Source organism: Platichthys flesus, chromosome 15, assembly GCF_949316205.1.
Source record: "Platichthys flesus chromosome 15, fPlaFle2.1, whole genome shotgun sequence".
Classification (NCBI taxonomy): domain Eukaryota; kingdom Metazoa; phylum Chordata; class Actinopteri; order Pleuronectiformes; family Pleuronectidae; genus Platichthys; species Platichthys flesus.
In genome coordinates, this window is record NC_084959.1 from 18,004,672 (window position 1) to 18,028,990 (window position 24,319).

The window sequence follows — 24,319 nt, forward strand, 5'->3', positions numbered from 1 at the left end:
TTGTCACTCCTGTACATTTTATCAAGCACTTGCACTGCTTATTTTTTACTTTGCACTACTCCGGTTTGCACAACACGCTACAGTTTTTAAATCTCCCCCCTGTGCCTTTTTGACTGCATAATTCTAAATTGCATACGCATGTCAGTTTTGCGTTTATGTTGTGTAGTTGTGTCTAATTATGTTTTCACTGGGGCTCAGAGGGAAACAGCATTTAAATACCGTCTGTGTGTTGTACATATGGCAGAACTGTTGACTTGACGTCAGGTCGCTGGCATACAAGAAAAACAATAGACTCAATAAGTTTCTTTTCTTTATTTGAGAGGCTGGGTAATCTTTCTGAAGGCAACTGTAAATGACAAAGGTCTCTGTCCAGTCCAGGGTGACCACAGTGTGTTCACATACAGGCAAAAGAATAATTTGATATAAATACTCAACTAAGACCTCGGTTCCTTAATTCTCAAGATTCCTGCTTTTAACGTCCACTTCACTGTTGTCTTTAATTTGTTAGTAGAGGCAGCGTGAAGTGGATTTGCTCAACAGGACCGAGAAAGGTGTGTGTGTGTGTGTGTAAGTGTGGTAGAGAGAGGGGCTGAGCGGAGATTTCCTATATTCAGCTGAAGAGTGTAATTACAGCAGAGAGAGAAGGCATATGGCACTGGTGCAGATGTGTTTACACAGTGCACTCAGCTGGGGTTGGCTCATTATCACAGTCAGAGAGGAGGGAGGCGACAGAAGAGCGAAATCCCTCGCTCTTCTGTCTCTGCTATGTGAAAACGCTATATGCTACTTCTTCACCTTGTAGGCATGTATATACGTATGCTGCTTCTCCTCCTACTTCTTCACCACGCCATCCTTGCTGTCCATGGTGACGGGTATCCTAACCTCTGAGGACTCGATGGCAGGTCTGGTAAGAGGAGCCTCGATGGTGAGCACCCCCTCAGGGGACAGGGAGGAGGTCACCTTCTCAATGTCAGCTGTAGAGGGCAGGCTGGAAGGGAGCAATACAACACAGTTAAGCTTTACAGTAAGTCAAGGAATCACTCCAGTAAATTTAAAAATGGCTCCAGTCCTGAAGAAAACACAACCTAGCCTCTTCTTATTCAAAAACGGACTGAAATAGCCATAAAATCAGATCTAAGGCCAGCTCAGTTTGTCTGCTCAGTGTGGGCTGTGGCCCCTGGATGGCAGCAGAGCCCTGTGAAGCTAAAACAACTCAGAGGAATGAATGCTAGGGGATGGAGGCCGCTGCTGATAGCTGAATTTCATGCTCTGAAAAGCAGCAGCCCTCTACAGGTCGGACAGACCAAAAACTAAAAGAGATTCAGGGCAGCAAAGCAATGATAAGAGTATCACAGGAATCTGATCCCAGCCTGAGAAAAAGCCACAGTGAGCAGAGTTTTAATTGGGAACAGTGGTTTGAAGTGAGCTGTTTACATATCGCCTATAGCTTAGTTTTAGAATACACAAAACTAATTGGTGTTAAACTAAATTCTTCAATCTTGTCTGTTGATAATGAATAGAGTTTAACATGCTGAGTCACTTACGTGTATTTCCTGGTGAAGGTCCTGGACACAAAACCGTGTTCATCCTTCCTCTCCTCGTGCTTCCCTGAGGACACAGGACACATTCTTTTACCAAAATGTAGCACTAATCTGAAAGTCATGCTCATTTCTAGGAGTTATGAATCAAAATAATTATTACAATATTATGATGAACAAAAGGAGGAAACCAAATGGGGGGGAAATGGGGGGATATGTGGGGAAGGAGGCTGCTTGAAGAATGACCACCAGCAGAAGGACTGATCAGAAAACCTTCTCAGGCAGAATGTGTGAGAATTTTACACTGAAACGAGTTGAGTGTGTGATTTACTGCACTTTATTACTATCATTAGTCAGGACTCTCTTTGATGATTTATTTTCAATTGGTCTTTTCAATTTTGTTTGGCCATAGCTGTGAAAGCACAGGGTTAACTCAAATCATTATTGCTCAAATAGTTTCATACAAACCCATGCATTAGCATAAAGACCAGCAAAGGTAACAACCTACCAGAACCTTGGAAACAAAACTCAAACTAATCCTTTAGACAGTAGGGAAAAACTACACTAATAAATACGAAGCTCAAGCCAGGAGCTGTTGTAGCATCTCATAAAGAGTGGGGTCGGGTGGGGGAGCGGCTATGTGGAGGCCTTTGTGGTGGTATTTTTATCTTACATAGCCGTGCGGCCATACCAGCCACAGAAGATCCTCGCCAGTCTTAATCGCGTCCCGTCAGGCCCTCGCAGGCATTCAGATGCCTAAAACACGGCCCTTCATCCTGGCTCTGCAGAAATGTGTTTGTTATGACAACGTCCTGATGAAGGTTGCTTTCCTCTGGGAGCGATCGTCTTTCCTACAGGACGACGCTGCCAGCATGAGCGAGTGTGTGGCTGGGCAGAGCAGCCGCTTTTTCCTAACATCAGGGGTCACTAGTTTGAGTGTGCATGAAAACGCTAGGAAGGAGGTAGGGTAAAAGGAAATAAAAATTTGATACGTATACAAAGCTCTCATTAATTCTGACATCTTTAAACAGCGCGTTTGTTCGCTGGTGATATAAGACATGAGGTGGCAAATTCCACTTTGACAGAGCCCCATGCTTTGTTTATCTATGTTGTACCTGGTCCAGTCTCTCACCAGAGATAAGTGCCATAGTCTGGCCCAGAACCCTGTACTGGATCCATCAGTCCTTTTAAAGTAGCAGACAGACTGGGTGAGTCACAGTGGAGAGGTTGAAACTGCCCCGGAGAGAAAGGAACTTTTATCTGATCCATTCCATACCTTCAGGTTTACTCATTTTGATTTTAGCCCTTCATTTAGGTGATGATGACATTTCATATGGAGAAGTGAAACTGACTTTTGCACCATATTCATCTGTGAGCTGCTGTGAAAGACGACTCCCACACATTGAATTGTGGGTTGCTATCCGTCGAGCAGGCATGCATCCAAAGCTCCCGCCCTCTGGTCCACTGGATCTCAGAACAATGTCTCATGATATTATGTAACTCTGCAGCAATGCATCTGACTTGTACTTTGAGTTGCATAAGGTTTTCCTGCCTTTTCATGTTGACTTTGTTCCTCACTGTAGCAGACCTTAGTGCAGAGTAAACACAGAGTAATTCTGTCATGTTTCTATCAATGCATCTGTCCTACACGTTTTTTTTTTTTATACTGTGGCTAGATGCTGAGTGGAAATTACGTTATTCTAAAATAAAAGTTTAGAAAAATATTGTTTCCCAGCATGCAGTTAGCAACATCACAGCCCAGGGAAGGGATCAATGAGAGATGTAATGGCTCACCAGTAATTTCCACCACACCATCCTTGGTTTTCACTACCAGCTCCTCAGGCGAGAAGTGGTTGACGTCCAGGGACACCCTCCAGTTGTCTTGGGTCTGCTTGATCTCCGACAAGCCGGTGCTCATCTGGCGGGACAGGGCGCGAGCCTGATGCGCCTGCTGGGCCATCATGGCGCCGGGATAAATCATAGGAGTGTGGGGCATCATAGGAGTGTGGGGTGTCATGGTGCCCATTTCTGGAGTCAGGATAGAGGAGCGCATGTATCCAGGCCAATGGGTGGTAGGGAATGTGGCTTCTAGGGTCGGCATTCCGAAGGCCTGGTCGAACATGCGACTGCTCTGTTGCCAGTCATAGAATGGGTCCCAGCTCGGGCTTTGGAGCAGGTTGAAAGGAATACGTCTCTCAGCCATGGCTGCTGTGGAGCGTTGTTGTAATGAAGAGCTGCTGGCTGCACAAGAAGAGCCCTTTGGCCTGTCTGAAAATGTGTTTCCAATGTTCCGTCTGCCTCTCAGCTGAGACCTTTTATACACACAGACGCCAGCCCTGTCAACAGGGTCCTCCCTCGTGAGTCAAGCCCTCCCAACTCACACCCCTCCACACCATTATGGAAAGTACTAGAATATCTATTTGTGGCAGACACAGCACACCAATGGAATCCGCAGCAGGAAGGCCCTCCACTGATTCAGCTGTCCATTGCACTGTTAACCCTGCTGCCCTCATGCTCTGTGTAATCCTCCCCTCCCCTCTCTGGACATCAAAAAAACCCAGAAGATTCTGGGAGGCTGATGGAAAGTCAGTTATGTCTGCTGAGTACAGAACATACAGTCTCAGGCTGAGATAAGACTAAAGTGCTATTTCTAACATGGCTCTGTATAGGCTATAATATGATCCATGCTATTATCAGCCTGATAATAATACCACAGCTGAATGACAGTTTGGAACATGGATGCAAAAGAACATTGGACACATGCAACGTACATGAGAACAATTGAAAGACTTAAAAACAACGACAACTTCAGGCATGATAACCTTTTCACAGAAATATTAGATTAATCATTGGCTCACTTGTGAAACCCTGAACGTTGAGTGAAGACTTGACACATCTTTGTCTACATGTAATCTACCTACTAATTCAACACAGGTCAGTATGTCTGTCCAATGCAAATCTCATACGCCCGTTTATCAGCTTCACTCTGCATGTGTATTGTAAATAGCCAGTGCCGAGTTTGGTACAATTTTGGAAACGTAGTGCAATCATTATTAGTAAAGTTTTAATAAACAGGTGACCAGCCCTCTGTAGCAGTCAGTGGGGGTGGGGCAGTGTGCCTTCAGTCTGTGGACAGAGTTTAACATGTCTTATTCTAGTTCCTCTCTAACTACAGCAGCGGTCGGCATTTGAGTCAAAAAGCCACCACATTATTTTGATAATTTTTCAACTTAGTTATTTCCTCATGTTGACTGAGACACAAAGCTGCTGATCTCTGTCATAGACACATTCACAACATCACTGTTTTGTTGCTGTAATGGTTTACCCTAAGATGGATTACAGAGCTTTCATTTTGAAAAGTTTTGAATTTGCATGTGAAGATTTTGTCGGTTGCTTTACAGACTCTGAAAAAGCTGACATATAATGGATAAAAATATAATTACTATTGTCAAATCATTCAAACTTATAAATAAACCAGACACTTGGACAGACTTGAACAGCGCTTAAGATTTTACTGGCAATAAAATCGTGAGCGCATTTAATCCAGATGGGATGAAGTAAGTTCTGTACACAAACAATAAAAAGTGACAGTATATTGTAGAAGTGTTTGAGGAGGAGCCACTTATGACAGGGAATAATTCTGAAGTAGCTCTGGAGCTTTAACACAAGCAAACAGCTTATTCCAAAAAGGCAGGTTTAGAACAGACATTGTACAAGTCATTAAATAAATATGAATGATTTTTTATTAATGAAAATACCCACAACTTGTTTCTGTTAATGCGGAAACAGGAAATGTTCAATGGAAACTGAAGACATGTGACAATACTTCACATCTCTATCATGCCTTTATCATGCCATCCCACATTGGGTTATTATATAAACAAAAATTAACCACTTGAATAAGCTGAACCTTAATTTGACTTGCTAACTACACTGTTAAAAAAGGACATCTAACTATAAATTGAAGTGTGCGATTTATCTTTTCCACAACAGCTCATCTGATCGACTTCAGTAATATCAGCTGCGCTACCGAGGACACGAGGAAGAGCAGGGTTGAGTGTGAAGTTTTTAGGAAGACTTACCTTGAAGAGGAAGAGCATCGTGCATAAGTGAGATCCTGGGGCGGAGGATAACCTCAATCAGGAATCAGAGGGCCTGAGAGCAGAACTGGAGGAACTGACCTCAACCAATCCCAAGAACAGCTGAAGGAGCAGGAGGTGGAGACCCCCACACTTTTGAAAAGGTCCAATAGAACTGGTGCCAGAGCCTGAAGTATTAACATCTGTCCTGAGAGACCTGATCACAAGTGGTGAGAGCTTAACCCCCGATATTGAAATGTGTCCTGAAGGCATCTTCTGTGACCAAGTGTGATCAGATCTCACTTTAGATGTTAATAATCAGAAATGCTATTTGTGATGGTGAAGAGCAAATTGTCAGTTTACAGATGTGTCCAATGACAACGTTTATGTTAGAGTGTCGACATGAGTGAGAGAGAGAAAGAATGAGTGGAGTCAGGAGGGGCTGAACGGATGAATGCAGCTACAAAGAAAGAACAAAGTCATCATCCGAATGCATTCAAGTTCACACAGCAAATTCTAAATCAGTGAGCACAGCGCTGAATAGAACTCAGTTGTTCTTACTTGAATAGAAGATTTTATTACAACGTGATTCTGTACACGCCATAAATGCAATTGGTCAAACCTAAAAGCTTGAGCTTCAATAGAAGCATTTCAGTATTTTATAGAGGGGAGGGAAGGGATTGCAGTCTCTAACTGTTAGCACAGACAAGTTGAATAGTCATGAGTATAATGGGCAACTTATCAGGACTAATAGTGACCATTATACCCATCAGTCAACTCAATGCTCAGCTTATAACAGAAACAGGAAGGCAATTCCTGTCACAAAACGTATCATTTAAACTTGAGATTCTAAAGCATTCCCGCAGAAGCCAGTAGACCGCTCAGGTCAGGTCAGAATATAACTCATGCACAAAATTATAAGGAAGAAAAAGGTGTAGAACAAATTCGCTGACCGGACCGATGTTCATACCTAATCTGAACAGGGTCAAAGACTCTGGCATCTGTGACCCAGCTACAAGCTGCGTGGCCGCTCGGTAGCCTAGTGGTCAACAATGCAGCCTCTCACACAGAACTCAAGTAACCAGCTGGGCATAAGTCCAAGACTTCCTGTTCTTTGGTCCAAGACTTCCTGTCCAAAGGAAGTTACCTCCCAAACTCCAACTACATGAATCTAATTGCAAAAAAAACAGTTTAAAAATAAACAATTGTAAAATAGGGTTTCTACCTGTGAAGCTTTACTTCAGTGTTAGTTTGTTAGATGCTTTGAACATCACAATGACCAATCAGTGATAAAGTAAAACATCTTCAACATCCTGCTTATACTAGGTTTGACACGTAATAGAACCTTAAAACACACTGTGGCGTTCCACTTGGATCTATGGCAATCCAAAATCACTCATTTACTTTATATTCTACTACATCTAGTCACTTTATTTCACTGTTGATTTAGTTAAATTTATGCATTAGTCATGTGCTCAGCTGTCAGCTACTGATAGGTCTATGGGTGCTCCTCAGTCACCCACTAATCACGGCCCACTCTTTCACCAAAGCGGCTCCTTTTAAACACGACCTCATCCTCACTGATCCCTGCTCAGCTCACGCCCTTCTGCCGGTAACTTGCCTCCACCACCCCAGCCTCCACCTTTTAGCACTGAGTGCCTACATGGTCTTGGTAAATGATATTCCCCTTGAACAAATGTATCTAGCCTGCTACGCCCGCCGGGGGGGGGGGGGGGGGGGGGGGGGCTCGGCACATGTTCCCCGTTGTATCATCATGCTGCTCGGCTAATCCAGAGAACATCCAAAGAATGGAGCCATCCACACCAAGAATAACTGTATTCCCATTGTGCAATACATGGGTAAATCATGACAAAGTGTTCTTGACTGAACTAACAATAGATCCAAAATAGTTGCAAAAATGATTAATGTTGACACCAGGGATAAATCAGAAGAAAGCACCAATCAGTAGCAACACAAACTAGTGATGATTCATTGGACTATCCCATATAGAATAAACTGTAAAGCAATTGAACACTCAGTGCACATTAGTACAGTACATTTTTAATTTCACATGCGAAGTTGATATTTAAAAACGTTAGGATAAAAATGACTTAATACATTCTAATTAGTTTAAGCGAATCCAATTCAAACATCGTTCATGGATGTTTGTGTACCAAGTTACATCGAAAATAAAGTGCCTTTAAATTGTGCAACTGTGCAGCAAGATAATTGATGGACTATAAGAGTGCTCAACAAGTCTTTGCATCATGAAGGCAGGAGAGTGTTGGATTTCCACACACTAACAAAAGTAGCTGGTTGCGAGAAATAATTCAAAGACGCAGTCCTCCAGTTTGCAGGAAGTACAAACTATGAAATATTCCAAGAAAGTCAAAGGCCTAGAGCAGAAGATTGATGTGAGACTGGGGAGGACGAACAGATTATGAGCCAGTCCCCATGGTGACTTAGAGACTGAGCCTGAGGGTAAACCTGGAGAATGAGACACAGGTGAGACGCATCAGGACGAGGCAGACAATCCCCGGAGAGGGAAACCAGAGCAGACTGACAAGGGAAGTAACACAATAGAGAAACACAATTGAAAATCAGACCATACAACTACTGAACAACACTGCCCTGAGTGATATATGTACAGAGCATTTACGGATTTTTTAAACTTATTTATTTATCATGTTTATTTGTTCAATAATTTTTTCTGTGTGGTTTACATGTATATTTAAGTATTATTAAACGAAATAACTGCTCACGCATATAGATTAAAAGTATTCTTTTGTAGCATGTGTATATTTTGTGCGTTTTTTTACTCCTCCATCTGTCACTATGTGCCGTCCTGATGGGAAGGATGGGTTGAGGAGATGGGAGGGAATGGAGATTATAATGGGAGTGGTTGATTGTATCATGATGCTGTATTTTTATTGTCACACTTCCAATAAAACAAGATTATTTAATAAAAAACAGAGAGCTCATGCCTCGGCTAAAAATTGGCGGACGCAGGCAAGCTGCAAGAGGGCACGCGAGGGGCTTGTTGCGTGTCTTGCGTGCGTACGTACAACCCAACTATAAATTGGCCTTAAGGCCCAACACTCCCCTTATGAAACCTCATTTAGAGAAGAGTTTTTTGGGCTTTCAAAATGTGGCATGGCACAAAGAGTCAGAGAACCAGGTTAATGAATATGAAAAAATTGTAATTGATTTGTATTTATATAGCACTTTTCTAGTCTCAAAGCGCTTTAAGGCCAATTTATAGTCGGGTTGTACACACGCAAAGAGACTCCGGCAAGCAGATGAGGAACACTGGGATCAAACTGCCGACGCTAGGGTTGGAGAATAACCGATCAAACCCCTCAACCACAGCCATTCAAGGTGTTGAAGGAAACAATGTTCTGTTGTTTTTTATCCGTTCAAACATTTACTTAAACTGTGTTGGATTCGGCTGCAGAGCTGTTTATCCTTGAAACTCCAAAAGTGTTTTGTGGACTCAAACACTTCACCCACCACTCCAAAGTGGTGAGTAGATAAGGAGTGAATTGTCATTGTACTGTGAACTAAGGAGGTGATCATATAAAGGCTGCCAGCACAAGAAAATATATACAATATTAACAATCCCTTAAATAAATAACAGTCAATGTCTTTTCAATAACACTTTACGTCTTTCTGCAATTTGAAGGACCACTCATCAGACTAAATGGAAACTATAGCCTCCAACTGGTTACCACAAATAACAGCAGGTGAGTCAAACAGATACTTTCTCCAACATCCTCTCTAGCTGCAGCAAAAACAAAAAATCCTATTTGCTCCACATCTTTTTCAAGGGCAAGGATCAATTAATGTTTGTTACTCCACCGCATAATCTAATTATATTTTATGTTGGGGCTTTGTTTTTTTTTTGTATAGCACTTATCTAAACAAGGTTACAGAGTGCTTCACACAAAAAATTATGGCAAGATGAAGAATCGCTTGTAAGAAAAGATTCTGTATTCCGACCTTGGAAAAACAGGAAGTAAAGGTCAAAATAAAACAGGAAGAGAGACAACATCAGGGATCCCAATAATGTGACTGAAATAAGACAGGGAAATACAAGGAAGGGGACGAAATGATTGAACACTGTGCAAATACAAAAAAAATTAAGTGGCTTCTTCCCTCACACACCAGGTTTCATGGTCATCTTTCCAGGAGCTTTTCTGTATTCCTGCTAAATAACAATCAAACCCAGATCAAAACATAACCTCACTTTTGACATCAGAATCCCTGAATAAATTGCTGTGTGTGTAATACTGCTTGTATTGTAGTGAAACATGAATTATTCTATGCATTATAATTTAAACAAATTGTTTTTGAATTTAAAATGTTCACATTGTAAATGCAATTATTAAGCTATATTCATATCATCTTCCTAAATATTTCAAGATCTTTATATAATAAACAACAGAATTAGTGGGCAGTGTGTGTTTGTTTGTGGTCAAGATATTATTTGTATTGAGGGGACCTTAATCGGTTTACACAGACACACAAGGGGGACTAATGTGACTGTGTAAACCATTTAAGGTCCTCATAATGTCAATCTTCTTAACCTGAAGATGTGTTTTAAGGTTAGGTTAAGGTAAATTTTAGATTTAGATTAGGGTTAGGCTTGGGTAAGTATTAACTATTGTCAAGGTTATAGATAGTCTCCAGGAAATCAATGTAAGTCCTCTGAAATCATGGAGACGCAGCTGTGTGTGTATGTAAGTGTGTGTGTGTGTGCAGGTGTTACAGATGTGTGCATGTCTCTCCAAACTGAGAGGGGAGGAAACTTGACCGGACATAGGAAAAAAGGGATCAATAAGGAGACTCCTGTGATAAATTCAGGAATGAATGGAAGATTCATAAACCTTGGAACATTTAGAGTAGTTTTGACTGAAATAAATTTATCTCAATCAGAGCTACAGGATATCACAACAGACGTATGCAGAATTGAAACAAGAAATCAAACTGGAGTATTTGTTGTTAGAAAACCAAAAGTACAGGTAAACATCAGAATCCTGATGGTCGTTGGAAGATGTAACAGGCTTGATAGAAACCAGAGGATCTGCAACCTTCGTAATAACAAACATCAGGGAGAGGAATATCCTATTTTATTTGAATGTAAGAATGTATGATTTATAGAGAGAAGTATCTGCTAAAGTTGTAGCCAAATACTCGTCAATGTGGAAATAATTGTATGATTACAATCAGACAAGCAGCAAGTTATTTGTAAACATTTTTGAAGTACGTCCGTCCTTCGTCTCAGTAGCATTTGTTCAGCCATGTCTATGTCCATGTTCGAGCTCCATACACTGTGGTCATGGTCTTGAGTTATGTTAAATAATGAGATCTGATGACATTACATGAAATGTGCACACTCCCTTTAAAAAAAAAACTGGAAAAAGGAACTGGAAGATTTTCATCAGCGCCATCTGTAGGTAAATATACAGCATGCACTGGAGCAGCAGCAGAAGTCAGAGAGGAAAATAATACAAGAGTGTCAGTCCTTCTCAATTAGTTTCTGTTTATTGTCAGGTATAATAACTTTTACATTACAAAGAATGGTGTGTAGAACCAAAGGGGGGGGGGGGATGCTATATTGAATAAACAAACAGGTTTGCAGAGTATTATAGTCGGGTTCAGTCACCCTGGGAATGCAACACTGGGTTGAGTGACTAGAGGCTGGACGAATGGTTAGGAAGACTTAAGGTGATCCCTGATTGTTCCGCCACTTTGTTCACCGCACTATCGAAGCTCCAGACAGAGGAGGTCTCTGCTATGCTAAAGTTATATACTGTACATATCCTCCTTTTCAAGCTGGAAACCAGGGGACCTTTAAAAAAAAAAAATGGCGTGGCCCATCGCACAAGGGATAAGAGCGCGGGGTGGCGGGAAAAGTGGAGAAGTAGAGTGGAATGCCATCTCCAGACAGTGAGATGTTTTGGTTCCGCTTCAGGCCGGTCCCTCGCTTCGAACTGCTGGAAGAGCCGCGAGGACTTGCATTAAAATGACGAAACAGATGAGGGACGCTTGAGGCGGCAGTAACGGCGAGTGAAGACGTTTCCACTAGCTAAAATCAGAGCATCGTAAACACACACGCGCAGCGAGCCTACGCACTGTGCACCTGTTTGTGTTGTTAGGTGGGAATACATCCACGGCAATCTCATGGTAGAACTGCTTTACAGCTCACCACTTAATAAATAAATAAATAAGTTGAATAATAAATAAATAACCCAATAAATAAAATAAATAAATACAGACGATTCATAAATAGCCGTGGTCAGCGCAAATGTGTGCATGGAGAGTTTTTGCAGACCGTTCTCCTGTACAGAACCGTACAGCAGCCTTAGATGCAGTACGGTGGACACACGCGCACATACACACACACACACATACAGGATTAGCAGAACATAATAATTTAAACAGGGAAAAGAGTAAAATTACATAATACACATTGTTTTCTCCCATCAACCTCTGTGACATGATGGCGAGGTCGGGGGGGGGGGGGGGGGGAACACAGACGACGTCCGCATCTTTGTCGTCTGCTAAGTTTCTCTCCTACGAGCAGCGAGTCTCTCCTGATGCATCATGCTGAACAAACTTCCTCGAACTATATGGAATATACAGTGCATAGTTTACAAAGCCAGAACTTATATCTATACAGTAGAATTTCCCTCATAAAAAAGTCCCTTTTTCTTTCCTCCTAATTCAACTGCTTTGTTCTCACGTCTGTTGATCTCTGTGCTTCGCTAAAATTGAAGTCTTTGGGGAGAAAAGTACATGACGAGGGGAAAAAATTCTGAAATGTACAGTAAGTCATTGATGTGTCCTCTTTTTGTCTTCTATTCAGCTCCTATTTTTTAGGATATATATATATTTATATATATATATATATACTGTATTTTTATGTTATATAGTTCTTCATGAATTCCTTTTGGTTGTTTTATGGTAGAAGAGATAGAAAGTGCTAACATACAGCAACATTTGATCTTTGGGCTCAACTGAATGAGAGTATGACATGTGATAACCCACTTCCTTGAATATCTTGGATACATGTGTGTGACGCAGTGAGCAGTGACACCCAATTTCATAGTAATGTGCTCTTTCAAAATACAGCTCTCCTCTTGGTCCGGACTCTGCGTTAGAGGGAGAATGGTTGTGGAGTCTGAGTTGGAGCCCTGGACTGAGCGGCCTGTGCCGGACGCCTTCGGGGGCTTATTAAAGATACATGATAACTGAACCGGAGCACTCAACAGGAATTTGAGTTTGTGTTCAGAAGCCGGGGCTGTCGTAGCTGCTGTGGCTGTCGTAGCTGTGGTGACTGCGGGAGCGGCTCCTGCTGCGGCTCCAGCTCCTGCTCTGGCTGCGGCTCCGGCTCCAGCTCCTGCTGCGGCTGTGGCTCCGGTTGTGGCTGCGGTTGTGGCTCCTGCTGCGGCTGCAGCTGCTGTAGCTGTGGCTACGGCTGGACCGGGACGGGCTGCTGTCGTTGCTGGACGAGGACGGACTGGGCCGGTAGTACGGGATCGGCCGCTTGCGAGCGCTAGGGATAGGAGAGAGGGCGAGGGGATGGAGTGTTAATGCTCACATTCAACAAAGAGGACGAGTTTGATGAGTTAGTGTCAGTGTGTGTTAAAACACAAAGATGCTGATGTAAAACACATGATGTGTTAAGACAAGATTTGATTGTAAGTCAGTGTAGAGGAGGTTATAGAAGTGGTAGACTTTAAAATCAGTGCAGGATCTGAAAGAGAGCAGCTTTGTGGGTTAAAATTAAGTTGTTCACACACACACACACACACACACACGCATACAAACACACCGCAGGAAAAAAGCACGTTGTTAGTTTAAGCTTAAGCTCAGATTGCCTTGTTAATAGCCACTCTGGAAGTGCTTCCTGTAAGGTAATTAGCTGCTGAAAGAACCTCTTCCTCTCAGTTGAGGCCAATACTCAGAGAAATCAACAGTCAACAGTGCAGGGAGAGATAAGAGCTATCAAGGTGTCCCTGCTGCGAGACAAGGTGGGCTCCACCTTGTCATTTCAGTGGCTTGCTACATAACTCCGCCTTCACTTTTGTTTCCTCTATCTACCATGGAAATACACAGCCGGCTCAATAGGGGGTATCCACTTTAATACACCTTGATAGCATTTTAATCTCTGTGTCCCTGTGTTACATCATTAGTGCATAACCACAGTGGGGTGCAGCGTTAGAACCGGTGTCTCAGTGTGTAGATTTCAGGGTGGTGGCGAAGCAGCAGAGAGAGGACAGAAAAAAGAGGAGGAGGAGGAGGAGGCTAGGTTTACTCAGGGGAGCTCTGGTGGTTTGCTGTTCAGCTTCAGGAGTCAGACTAGAGTCTGTTACCAGGGTAACTAGCCTGCAGCAGCTTGCTCAGCAGCATCCAGTCGTCGTGGCGTCGGAACCTTTAGGACTGGAGTGAAAGGGTACACACGTTTCACCCATGTCTGTTTCCACATGTATGACAAGAAGTACAAGGGGTGACGTGGAAACCTCTTCAGAGTGATTCAGGAGTTTTCTTCATATGTTTAAATGACGAAATGTCAAGTGCAACAAACCTCGAGGAGCTTTTGTGTGGAAAATATCAAAATCTTTTGTTTACGTACACGTTTTCATCAGCAGAGAAAGAAACAAACATCAATTTAATATATCAACAATTTTGATCGTAATAAGTTTCTATAGGTAAGTTATACCCTGAACATTTGGTGTCGTGTCTTCAAGCTTTTTATTGCTTTATCTTAATAATGTTAACTTGGTATAGAGAACTTTCAACACAAAGTACAAAGTGCTGTAGAATTATCAAATGGTAATAATAAAAATAATAATAATAATAGTGATAAAAAAACCTTTGGTCTTATTGTGTCTAATTTTAATAATGTAATGAAGCCTTTTATGATCCAAACGTGATATGTAAATAAAACTGTTATTATTATATTAATTAATATCTATGCAAATTGCAGAATTTATACATCAATTAGATAAGGAAATAACTAGAACGTTTAGAGGAATAGTTCCACAATTTGGAAAGTGCATGTGTTTGCTTTTTTGATGGATGAGAATATTAAAGCTTCATCTTAGCTTAGCATAAAGACTGGAAATAGAGAGAAGTATCCACAGGTTTGTCTGAAAGTGACAAAGTCCTTCTACAAACTCCTCTAAAGCTCACTGTCTAACAGGTAAGATTCTGTTTGAGTAACTTGTACAAACATCAAACACATTTATTTGGTTCTTGACGTTTTCTGTTAAAAGTTAGAGCAGGATCACTTTTGCTCATTCAGTTCATTTTGTTTGTAGTGTGGAGCAATAGCATGACGGCCTGGGCCCCAGCATGAGAGCAGTGCTGTCGAATTATGGGAAATGTTTTAACTGCAGAGTTTGATGTATCAAAGTCATACTTTAGTACTGATGATACAAAGAGCTGAAGACAAACTGTCTCGTTGGAGCCTCTGCTGCAGGAGGTGAGCTGTGAATAAATGTTCGTCCAAATGGGAATCTTAATAAACAGAAAAAGCAGGAGGTGGATTCGTGATGCTGGACAGATGTGGTACCTGGTGATCCTGCGAGCCTCCATGAAGCTGGGTGAATCTCTTCTTCTTTTGCGAATGGGGGAGTAGCTGCGTGAGCGGCGGCGGGCTCGGCTGTCAGTGTCGGAGTGGTTAGGACTGTCCCTCTCTCTGCTCGACACACAAAACACCATCAGGACAACAACAACAACAACAACGCATGACAGCAAAACAAATCTATAAGTTGGCAGAAAGGTGGGACAGGGCGAGTCTCACCTGGAGTTGTTCTGTCTGTTGTGTGGGGACTTGGCCTTGCTGGGGCCTCTGTCTCTGGATGCAGAGTGCGAGGACGAGCGCCCACTGCTCCAGGAGCTGCTGCGCTGTCGGAGGTTGGCTTTGCTCCGAGACTCCTCTTTCTTCTTGCCTGACGTGTGTGAGTGTCGTCCAGGAGATGCTGACTGGCTGCGGTGGTGCGCCTGGCCCCGGCTGGAGCGGTGGTGACGCTTGGAAGAGTGGCCACCTTTGTTCCTAAAGTAATTGGCAGGAAATGTCAAGTACTTCTCTCTCAGCTAGAAAACTTAAGAAGAACAATGATGTGATAAGAGCCGGAAAGTGAAGGTTTTTCATGAAGACTCACTTTCTTTGGTGCCGAGAGCTCCTCTCTTTGTGAGTGTGGTTGTGCTGGGAGTGGGCTGAGTCGCTGCTGTGGGCAGGGGAGTGGGAGCTCTTGTTCTGGCCTCTCTGGCTCCCTCTCCTCCCCGACGTCTGGGAAACGGTGCCACCCACGGCTGAGGTCCTGCCGTCAACACTCCCAGCTTCTCCTGCCAAGCACATCGGCCCTGCCTGGCTCCTGCCGGGGGCGCTGTGGAGCTTGTGCTCTCTCAGCAGCGTGGACTGGATGCTTGCAGCGCTCGCAGTCAACAGATGGAGTTTCTGTAGAGAAATGATGACCAACAAAAGAAGAAAAAGAAAGAAAAAAAAAGAAAAAAGACAAAAAGAGCATTAGAGTGTTTTCAGGAGGGTGATTGAGTGCTACGGTGCCAAAAGAAGGTAAACATCTAAAAGAAAAAAATCTAGGTTTTCTCCATATGGCTTATAGATAGTCCTCTATGGTGCAGCGCATGCAATACTTGGCATGCAAAACCATAATGAGTTGAGGAAATCATAAATCGCAAAAACAAACAAAAAAACTAGGAAGAGGAGGAAGAGAGGGAGAAAAATAAAAACAAAACTGTGACCCAAATAAGTTTAAGAATAGAGGCAGAGAGTACAGAGCTACAGATTGTGTAGAGTAGAAAAAGAGGACTTCTCCAGTTATTGTAGTAATGGTTAAAGTAATTAAACAAAACAGAAAGAGAAGACAACTTGACAGAACATCACAGAAATGGAAGGAACAAAATAAAGATCACAATTATTGAATCAATTGAATCAGAAAACAAATCATCTGCTACTCAATTTTCTCTTTCTGGATTTTTTTTTTCCTGCAGACAATTGCTGAGATGTGAACAGCGACCCATTTTCTTTGTTTTACTTTTTTTTAAAGGGTTACTCTTGATTATCTCCCTTCTGGTTAACATCCACTTACCAATAAAGTGGTATTCCCTCCTTTAGTAGGTAAGGTATGAAGAAAAGGGAAAAGTGGGGCAACATAAGTGCATCATTAGATTCACAAAATGCAAGAGAAAAAGACACAAAACCCTTCCCTGCCAGTGACTCATGAGACAATGCATGGAAATCAATGGAAAATAACTCAAAAGCAAAGAAGAGAACCACAGAGTGCCGGGAGTCCCTCACACAGAGAGTGAATCCTCCGGGCGCAGTCACCTTCCCTGAACATCACAGAGCAACTGGCTGGCGAGAGTTCAAGGTACTTTCTTTACCTTTTTTCTCTCCGTAGTTTCTACCACAGGGAAGGTGTTACTTTGTTCTGCCTGAGACGTTTGCAGGAGGACTACCTGAGCTTTAACTGCCTCGTGGCCTCCTGGATACCAGACTTGACAGTTATCGCAATAGCAAAGGCTTCCACTGATGTAGTTCCAGGGGGTTGACGCTACATAACAGTACTACATCAGTTGGTTCGGTTATCGCTGAGAATCACTTTGGTTCAACCACAGTTTATGGGAATTATCACATTGTATTTTGGTATTTCATGATATTTTCGGGGCAGAGTAGGTTGACTAATGTAAGAACCCCCTAGGAGCACTTGGTCAATTTAACTGAATTGAACCAACAATAAGAATGTGGTTGGATCCTTTGTATGGGAAAAGCTACTTGATGTCACGAATAGACTGAATTAATTGGTTGATCCAGGGAGGCATTGGTCCCCACTGAAATTTGATTGACCTTTGAAGTGCCCCTGCCCTGTCAGTTGTCTTAAATTGTCTTAAATATAATTAGTCACTTACACACTATGCAATGGGCTTGAGCAAAGAACTTAAAATATATTCAGTGCTGTGTGGCTTTGCTTAAAGCTATAGGGTTAACAGTAAACAAGGAATAACTTAAATGTGCACCTTACTGAATCAGGACATATAATTGTCCCCCCTGTGTAAAGTGTGGCCCCTGATTTAGAAAAGTCCTAGAGGGAAGCCATTAAATACTGTCAGACTAACACAATGTTTGTTTAGGTCTTTGCAAGAAATTGGTTAATATTATGAAAAACAGAGTAATGCCAGCCTTATAACTTAAACTGTTGTATCTACTGAGTTGTATATTATATATTTAAACCCTTATTTGAAGCCTTCGACAAAAGTAAAACTCGGTATCCCTGATTAAGTTTGACTTTAGGCACTGAGACATAATGCACAGTTATATATACTCTGCTCATTCCAAGCAGGTTAGGGAAAAATGGCATGAATCTCCAAAAAGCCCTTCATATGAAACCATAAACAGCTTTGTGATCTAAGAATACAGCAAAAGCACAGCCTGATGCTCGCAGAGAGAAGAGCCGCTCTCCACTAGTGAGAAGACAACTAAGTGGCACAATAAGAAAACACACAACCACTGGTGCTTTTGACAGTTGTTAGAGACAGTCGTGGAAATCAATGTGTAGGAAATCATAGGACGGATGTACTAATTCACCAACAAACAGAGAGATGCTGGACAAACAGGAATGCATTCTACCAAAAACAGAAAGAAAACAATAGAATGGACCTGGAAGATAGAGCGGGATATTGGACTTCAGAATGAAGTGAAGGAGGAAAGAGAAAAACCAGAGCTCTATGTAATCCAATCTTTAAAGAGTCAAATCATAATTGATGGAGTCAAATTAATTTGGATAAAGACCATTGGTAAACAACAGAAAGAGAGAGAGAAAGAGGGAGAGAGAGAGAGAGAGAGAAACATTGACGTCACTCAGGCTAGGGTGCTTGTCACATTCTCATCTGCATAAAGATCACGTGCGTAGGCAAAGCATTACCTACCTTCCATTTCAATCAGTGACACGTATGCAATATCAACAAAAAAAGGAAAGAAAGAAAAAAAGGAGAAAGGAATTTTCTCCGCAGCGAAATGGGAAAAAGACAATGACCTCTTTTAGTATCAAAGCTACATATTGAGTCCAGAGACTAAAGGAGAACTAAACAAACCAAAAAAGTATAGAGAAATAGAGGGGAGGGAGGAGGAGGGGGAAAAAATCCACATGGAATTGATCAAAAGCAAAATCTGAAACAAAGGATGAATCTAGAAACTACATGATTTGCTTCATCTTTCTCGCTTGAACAAATGCAGCCATATTTGTATCCAGACAGGGTGGGGATGATGGGGGGGTGGGGGGGTAAGCGGGTAGAGTTAATTGTCATATTGGTGGACATCCATGTTGAGAACAGTCACTGAAAGGAGGGAGAAGAAAGAAGGAGGGAGGGAGGGCATGCAGAGCTGGCAGATAATGAAAGACATGTGGAGAAGAAAAATAATGCCAGGACAACGAGAATGAGACGTGAGTCACACAGGACACAGATGGACAGGTAAGAGGAGACGGGGTAGAAGAGTGTTGGAGGAGGGGGTGGGGCAGTCACCGCTACAACGGACAACTAAAGAGAGTAAACTCATTTGAAAGGGACCCCAGTCTCATTTTGGCCTGGGTCTTCTTCAGCAGCAAAACTTCTCTGTTCGGAACTTTTCAAACACAAGCAAACTTAGATTTTTCAATGCTCATCAGGACAAACACCGGTGAGCTGAGAGTTCACTTTCAAAATGGCTCGGGTCCCTTTAAAATAACATTCATGTTCATAAATGTGTGAGCTGTCCTGAAGTTATTTTTTAAATCCGTGTATTCATGTTTCGAGTGTTTGAATACGTCCTTGAATAAAGAGCAAGAGGATGACCAGCCCCACGTGGGACCGTCCCAACAACTGCAGGGGACACGGTCGTATAGATGATTCCCAGAGACAAACGTTAAGGAAAGAGTCAATGCACGGCTCTTCATCAGAGATGGGGAAGTTAAACACACATGAATTCACCAAACCAGACACTTAGAGCTCATCCCTGATGAGATGGTGGATGTCCGGCATATTATTAAAATGTTCTATCTGTGCAATTTCAATGTCATCTATTTCATTCTATTGTTCCTTGTGTTTATACTCTATTTTTTATTTATAAATGACCTTTACTGAGTGCGTATTTCTGTGCTGCTGTAATCCGTTACATATCCCAACAGTAGGACTTATCTTTTTAACACCTTATTCTTTTGTCTGTATCATTTATAACTTTCCTTAATATTATTTGTGCTTATTTCACATTTATTTTCTGAAACTAACTCATCTCATTTTAAGCTGCTTTTCCTTAGAGAGCTGGAAAAAACTGCTGTAGCCTGAAAACAGTAAAACCAACTGCGACTACAGTTGGAGAGCACTTCACTTTAAACTGGTTGTTTCCCTCCCCCCACTGGCCACAAAGAGTTACATGGAGCCAGTTCCACAGCTGAAGAAAGACTTGAACTTACTACGCAGAGGTAGGATTTGTTGAAAGTGTGTCGCCACATTTTACTTTTTGAAGAGAGAAGGCTACAATGAGAGTGACTGGATCAGAACTACTTGTCTGATGGTTGAACAGCTTTGGAATCGCCCCAGCACCTTTCCAATGCTCTGTGGTGGCAGATGTTCCCGACATATTCTGTGACTTTCAAAACGTTCCATCCGACATGCACCTCTCACTGGGATTGGCCAGCTGTGAAGAGGTGAGAGAGTAAGAAAGGTTTGGATTCTCCACACACCTATTTCTGGCTCTATTCATGTGAACAACTGGGTGCAATAGTAAAAAAGAGCAAAAACTAGAATGAATGTCTTTTAGTCTCACTATCTACATATTTTAATAACTATTCAACCTCCACCTATGATTGCTGGATATTCACTTCGACTTCCAATGTGGCTTTGGAACAGGGATAAAGACTTTCGATATCTGGTGTTATTGAACAGGAAATTGCAGTTTGTAGTGTTTATAACCAACTCGTAACTGGTTAGTTAGGCACATCTGCCCAAGTTTCCCACCTCTGATTAAGAGCACAGCACATCTGCTTCCCAAAGCTTTTCTATGAGAAGCATCCAGGACCGTCTCCCCCTGCAGTGGGTGGGACAGTCTCACACGGGACTAGGGGACGACTACGGGTACAGTGCACAAACTGAGATGATAGATGGAGAACCAGAGCTGCTGTACAGAAACCACACAACTGCTGCAGTAAAGTCAGACTTCAGTTACATCCAGGATCTGCCACACAGAGCCATCCTCCTGTGCAAAGGTTTTCACTTTGAGGATTATTAGGACATATTTTAGCCTTTGGTGCAGATTAACAAGAGCGTGGCAGCATCACCTTTACGCTCCAAAGATGCTGCTTAGCAAAAAAAATGTGAGCCAATTAAACGCTCCTCGTTCACTACATCCCGTCTGCACAGCTAGAAAGAGCATGATCTCACAGGCATCCCTTGCCATTCTCCACTGGCCTGAACAGACAGAGTAGGAACGGAAACGTCAGGGACAGAAGATACACCGCCACCTGAGGGCAACATGCACGTCGACATGGTAGAGTCAAGTGGTAGAGAGGAGCATTTGTGTTTGACCCCTGGTGCTTTGGCAGGAGCTGTCGAACGCCTGGAGGAGAAGAGGATCTATCACTGAGCAGAGCGTGTGCTTGAGAAGAAAGACAACTGTATTGACAAAAAGAAACTAATACACGTACCCAGTTAACCTACTTGGTCCAGCTCCAAAGCATTTGAGTGCTTTTTGTGTAAACGAGACAGAAAGATTTGGGGATTTATTCATTGGTAAATACCACTCAAATTGATAAGGAGGGAAAAAAGAAACAGTAATGACAGAGAGAAGAGATCAGATGAGACCTCAGAGACACATGCAAGCTGGATCAGAAAAACAGCAGACACAAGCTGGTTGGAGGGAGAGTGGTGTTCGCAGCCCAGTTAGATGCTTATTCATCAGGAGGAGATCGTTTCACAAGGAGACCTTTTGCTTACGTGACGTCTTTTGTTTCTATAGCAACATAATGGCTGTCATCGGACTGCAGCTCTAATGATCCAGTGATGGTATGGAGGAGCCAGGGGGTCTTCATACCAGCAGAAAGTCATTTAAGACTCATCAAAGACAGTGTGTTTTAGATAATCAGAGATAAACACGCACAAACAAGGGGCAGTTCATATATAAATTATGATACCTAAGCATTTTGAGGGGATTGCTGTTTTATTTTCTGAACTGTGGCCCATTCCTTAGTAAGGGTCCATTAAGCCACAGCATATGGGGGTGTAAAAATTCCAAAAATAAAAAATCAATTCAAGAAGTAAAGTGAAATACAGTACACTTTGATACGAACTTTAAGTTCCATTTTATATGAATATAAGCAGTTTTCTTAGTAACAAATATAACTATTGTAAAGTCAGTAGTAGTGCCAATGCTGTAGGCCAGGCCACAGGAAGCAGTTTTAATGTTAGCTCCACCCGTGGTTGCGCTTCCAAGGTATGTCAAGTATTATGAGTCTAATGAAAACTAATGACGGCGCTTTATATTTAGTACTGAATTTACCCTCCTCCTGATCTAACAGTGTGGGTGACACCTCTCATTGCACTATTCTTCTTCTTCAAGGTACTATATCTCTGTATGTACAACTGTGTTATAATATTTATGAAGCCACACCCACATTTGCCTAGTCCAATCACATCTGAAGAATTTGAATTAAATTCCCCTGAAGCTGCCCACATATTCAGTTTCATTTGGGAGTAAATCACATTGCTGGAGCTATTTCACTGTGATTTTAATCAATTAAGTTATTTCAGACAAAAGCTAAACATGTTTACTTCTAGCATATACTTTTAAAGCATAAAAAGGAAATACCGATCAATTTATGTAATGTTTTTCACTTGATTTCTTGATTAATTTGCTTTCATTTTAAATCTCCCATACACCCCAGAGGAAACAGCTGAGACCTGGTATGGTGAACTGCGTCTTGTTCATAGTCTTATTTTGTAACAGTTCATTTTGTCAGACTTGGATCAAGACAGCAAATATTTTGACGAGTGAGGAAGGAATTTCAGATTGAACTTACAGCACCATCAGGCTTCTGGCTGATTAAGACTCTGTCCGCAGAAGTTTTTTCCTGATAGACACATTTTCTGTTATTTTTCTTCACATGAGTTCCGAAGCTGTCATATGTGCTCTTAGCTCGACTTGTTTGTGTTTGGGTTATGCTGCAGCACGTACCCACTTGTGAGAAACAATAATTGTTTTGGTCGTTCATTTGGAAACACTGTGTGCCAGTGTGGCTCATACTTCAATCCGAGGTGTGGTATGCTAATGCTGTGCACTGACTCGGAGCGTGTGTGCTGAACAGAAATACTAGAACCTCGGTTGTCTTTGCTCCCTCAGTCTGTTAGCGATAAACAGCGAGAACAAACAAGAAAACAAGATGGCAGAGGAGTCAAAGAGAGCCAGGAACAAAGCAGCAGGAGCGGCAAGTTTTACACAGGACACAAGTGTCTTTAACATGTCAATATTATTGATATTATTAAGAAAAAACTCTCCTCCGAATAACTGAAGAAAGAACAAAAAGTAAATCTTTCAGTATCGAAGAAGAGTAGAGCTCATGTCAACCAACACAAAAGAGGAAGATCAAATGTATTTGTAAAGACTGTGTTAGATACCGTTGGAGTTGGGTGGGGGTGGGGGTGGGGGTGGGGGTGGGGGGGAGTGGGGCTGTGGGAGCAGAATAGAGGAGATTACATACATCGTGCCCTTTCTCGCCCTCGCCGTGGTTGAGTCTGCTGGCCTTGCCGTTGCGGCTCCGCTGGGCGTGGTCCCCGTTGTGCCACGTGGCCGGACTGTTGGGGCCCGGGGACGCCTTCGGTCCGTCTGGCTTGTGCTTGGAGTTCAGTCTGGAAGAGCAGAGCCAGACAGCGACACAAGAGGTCAAACCGAAGCATCCGACAGCGTGAGTCACGACGCTATGAGGCAGTGTTATGTTTCTAAGATGGCCCTTAATGTTTAGGACCTGTGCATTAAATCTGGATTTTCATTTGCTGTTATCTGAAACTGGAGTAATGATGAAGCTAATCAAGGTTCTTCGGATAACTGAAAGCAGCTCTGGTGTTACATTTGTGAGTAAATTGTGATTTATTGATCGATAGTGCCTGTATTTATTAAAGTGCTAAAGAGAAGTTTGGTGGAACATTTCTCTCTTCTTCTTCTTTTTCTTCTTTAATAAAAAATGATGAAATGTACTTTCTTCTGATTCTCTGATTGAAGAGAGCTGCAGAGGTCTCTTAAGCAGGTTCGAGAGAAGTCGACTGCAGACTTAGGAAGAGAGGACGCACAATGAGTGGGTGTGTGCTGAGCAGTGTACCTGGAGGGAGATTTGGAGGTGCTGCGAGTGGAGGACAGGGAGGCGCTAGGGGAGCTGCAGCAGCTGCCTTGACGCTGTGTGCTCCTACTGGGTGTCTCACCGGGGGACCTGATGGATGACAACAAAAACGGACACACACAACACACCCACACAGACACACACACAAGCATACATATACGTACACAGTCATGCGCATGTATGTATGCATATATCACAGGGAAACACAAATGCCACAGCGAGCTCAGTAGTCAATCTACCGTTATGTAAAACAGTTCATGCACTGCCACACACTTTTCCATATATATTCTAATAAAGACAGGGTGTAATGTAT

The 24,319-nt window shown here is 42.4% G+C and overlaps 2 protein-coding genes across 2 annotated transcripts in view; both read right to left on the reverse strand.

Annotated features, from left to right (window-relative positions):
* Positions 1-297: 297 nt before the first annotated feature.
* Positions 298-3,839, reverse strand: hspb1 (heat shock protein, alpha-crystallin-related, 1). The gene is made up of 3 exons (XM_062406962.1): positions 3,333-3,839; positions 1,545-1,608; positions 298-988 (listed from the first exon to the last, which is right to left on the reverse strand). The coding sequence occupies exons 1-3, from the start codon at positions 3,739-3,741 to the stop codon at positions 832-834; spliced, it is 630 nt and encodes a 209-aa protein (XP_062262946.1). The 5' UTR covers positions 3,742-3,839; the 3' UTR covers positions 298-831.
* A 7,309-nt stretch (positions 3,840-11,148) lies between these two features.
* Positions 11,149-24,319, reverse strand: part of srrm3 (serine/arginine repetitive matrix 3) — a 72,951-nt gene continuing 59,780 nt past the window's right edge. Inside the window, exons 9-14 of the mRNA XM_062406956.1 lie at positions 23,989-24,096; positions 23,374-23,521; positions 15,790-16,085; positions 15,429-15,680; positions 15,198-15,323; positions 11,149-13,175 (exon numbers count right to left, since the gene is read on the reverse strand). Coding sequence (XP_062262940.1) covers positions 12,908-13,175; positions 15,198-15,323; positions 15,429-15,680; positions 15,790-16,085; positions 23,374-23,521; positions 23,989-24,096 — 1,198 coding nt within the window. The 3' untranslated portion in view covers positions 11,149-12,907. The remainder of the gene's footprint in view (positions 13,176-15,197; positions 15,324-15,428; positions 15,681-15,789; positions 16,086-23,373; positions 23,522-23,988; positions 24,097-24,319) is intronic.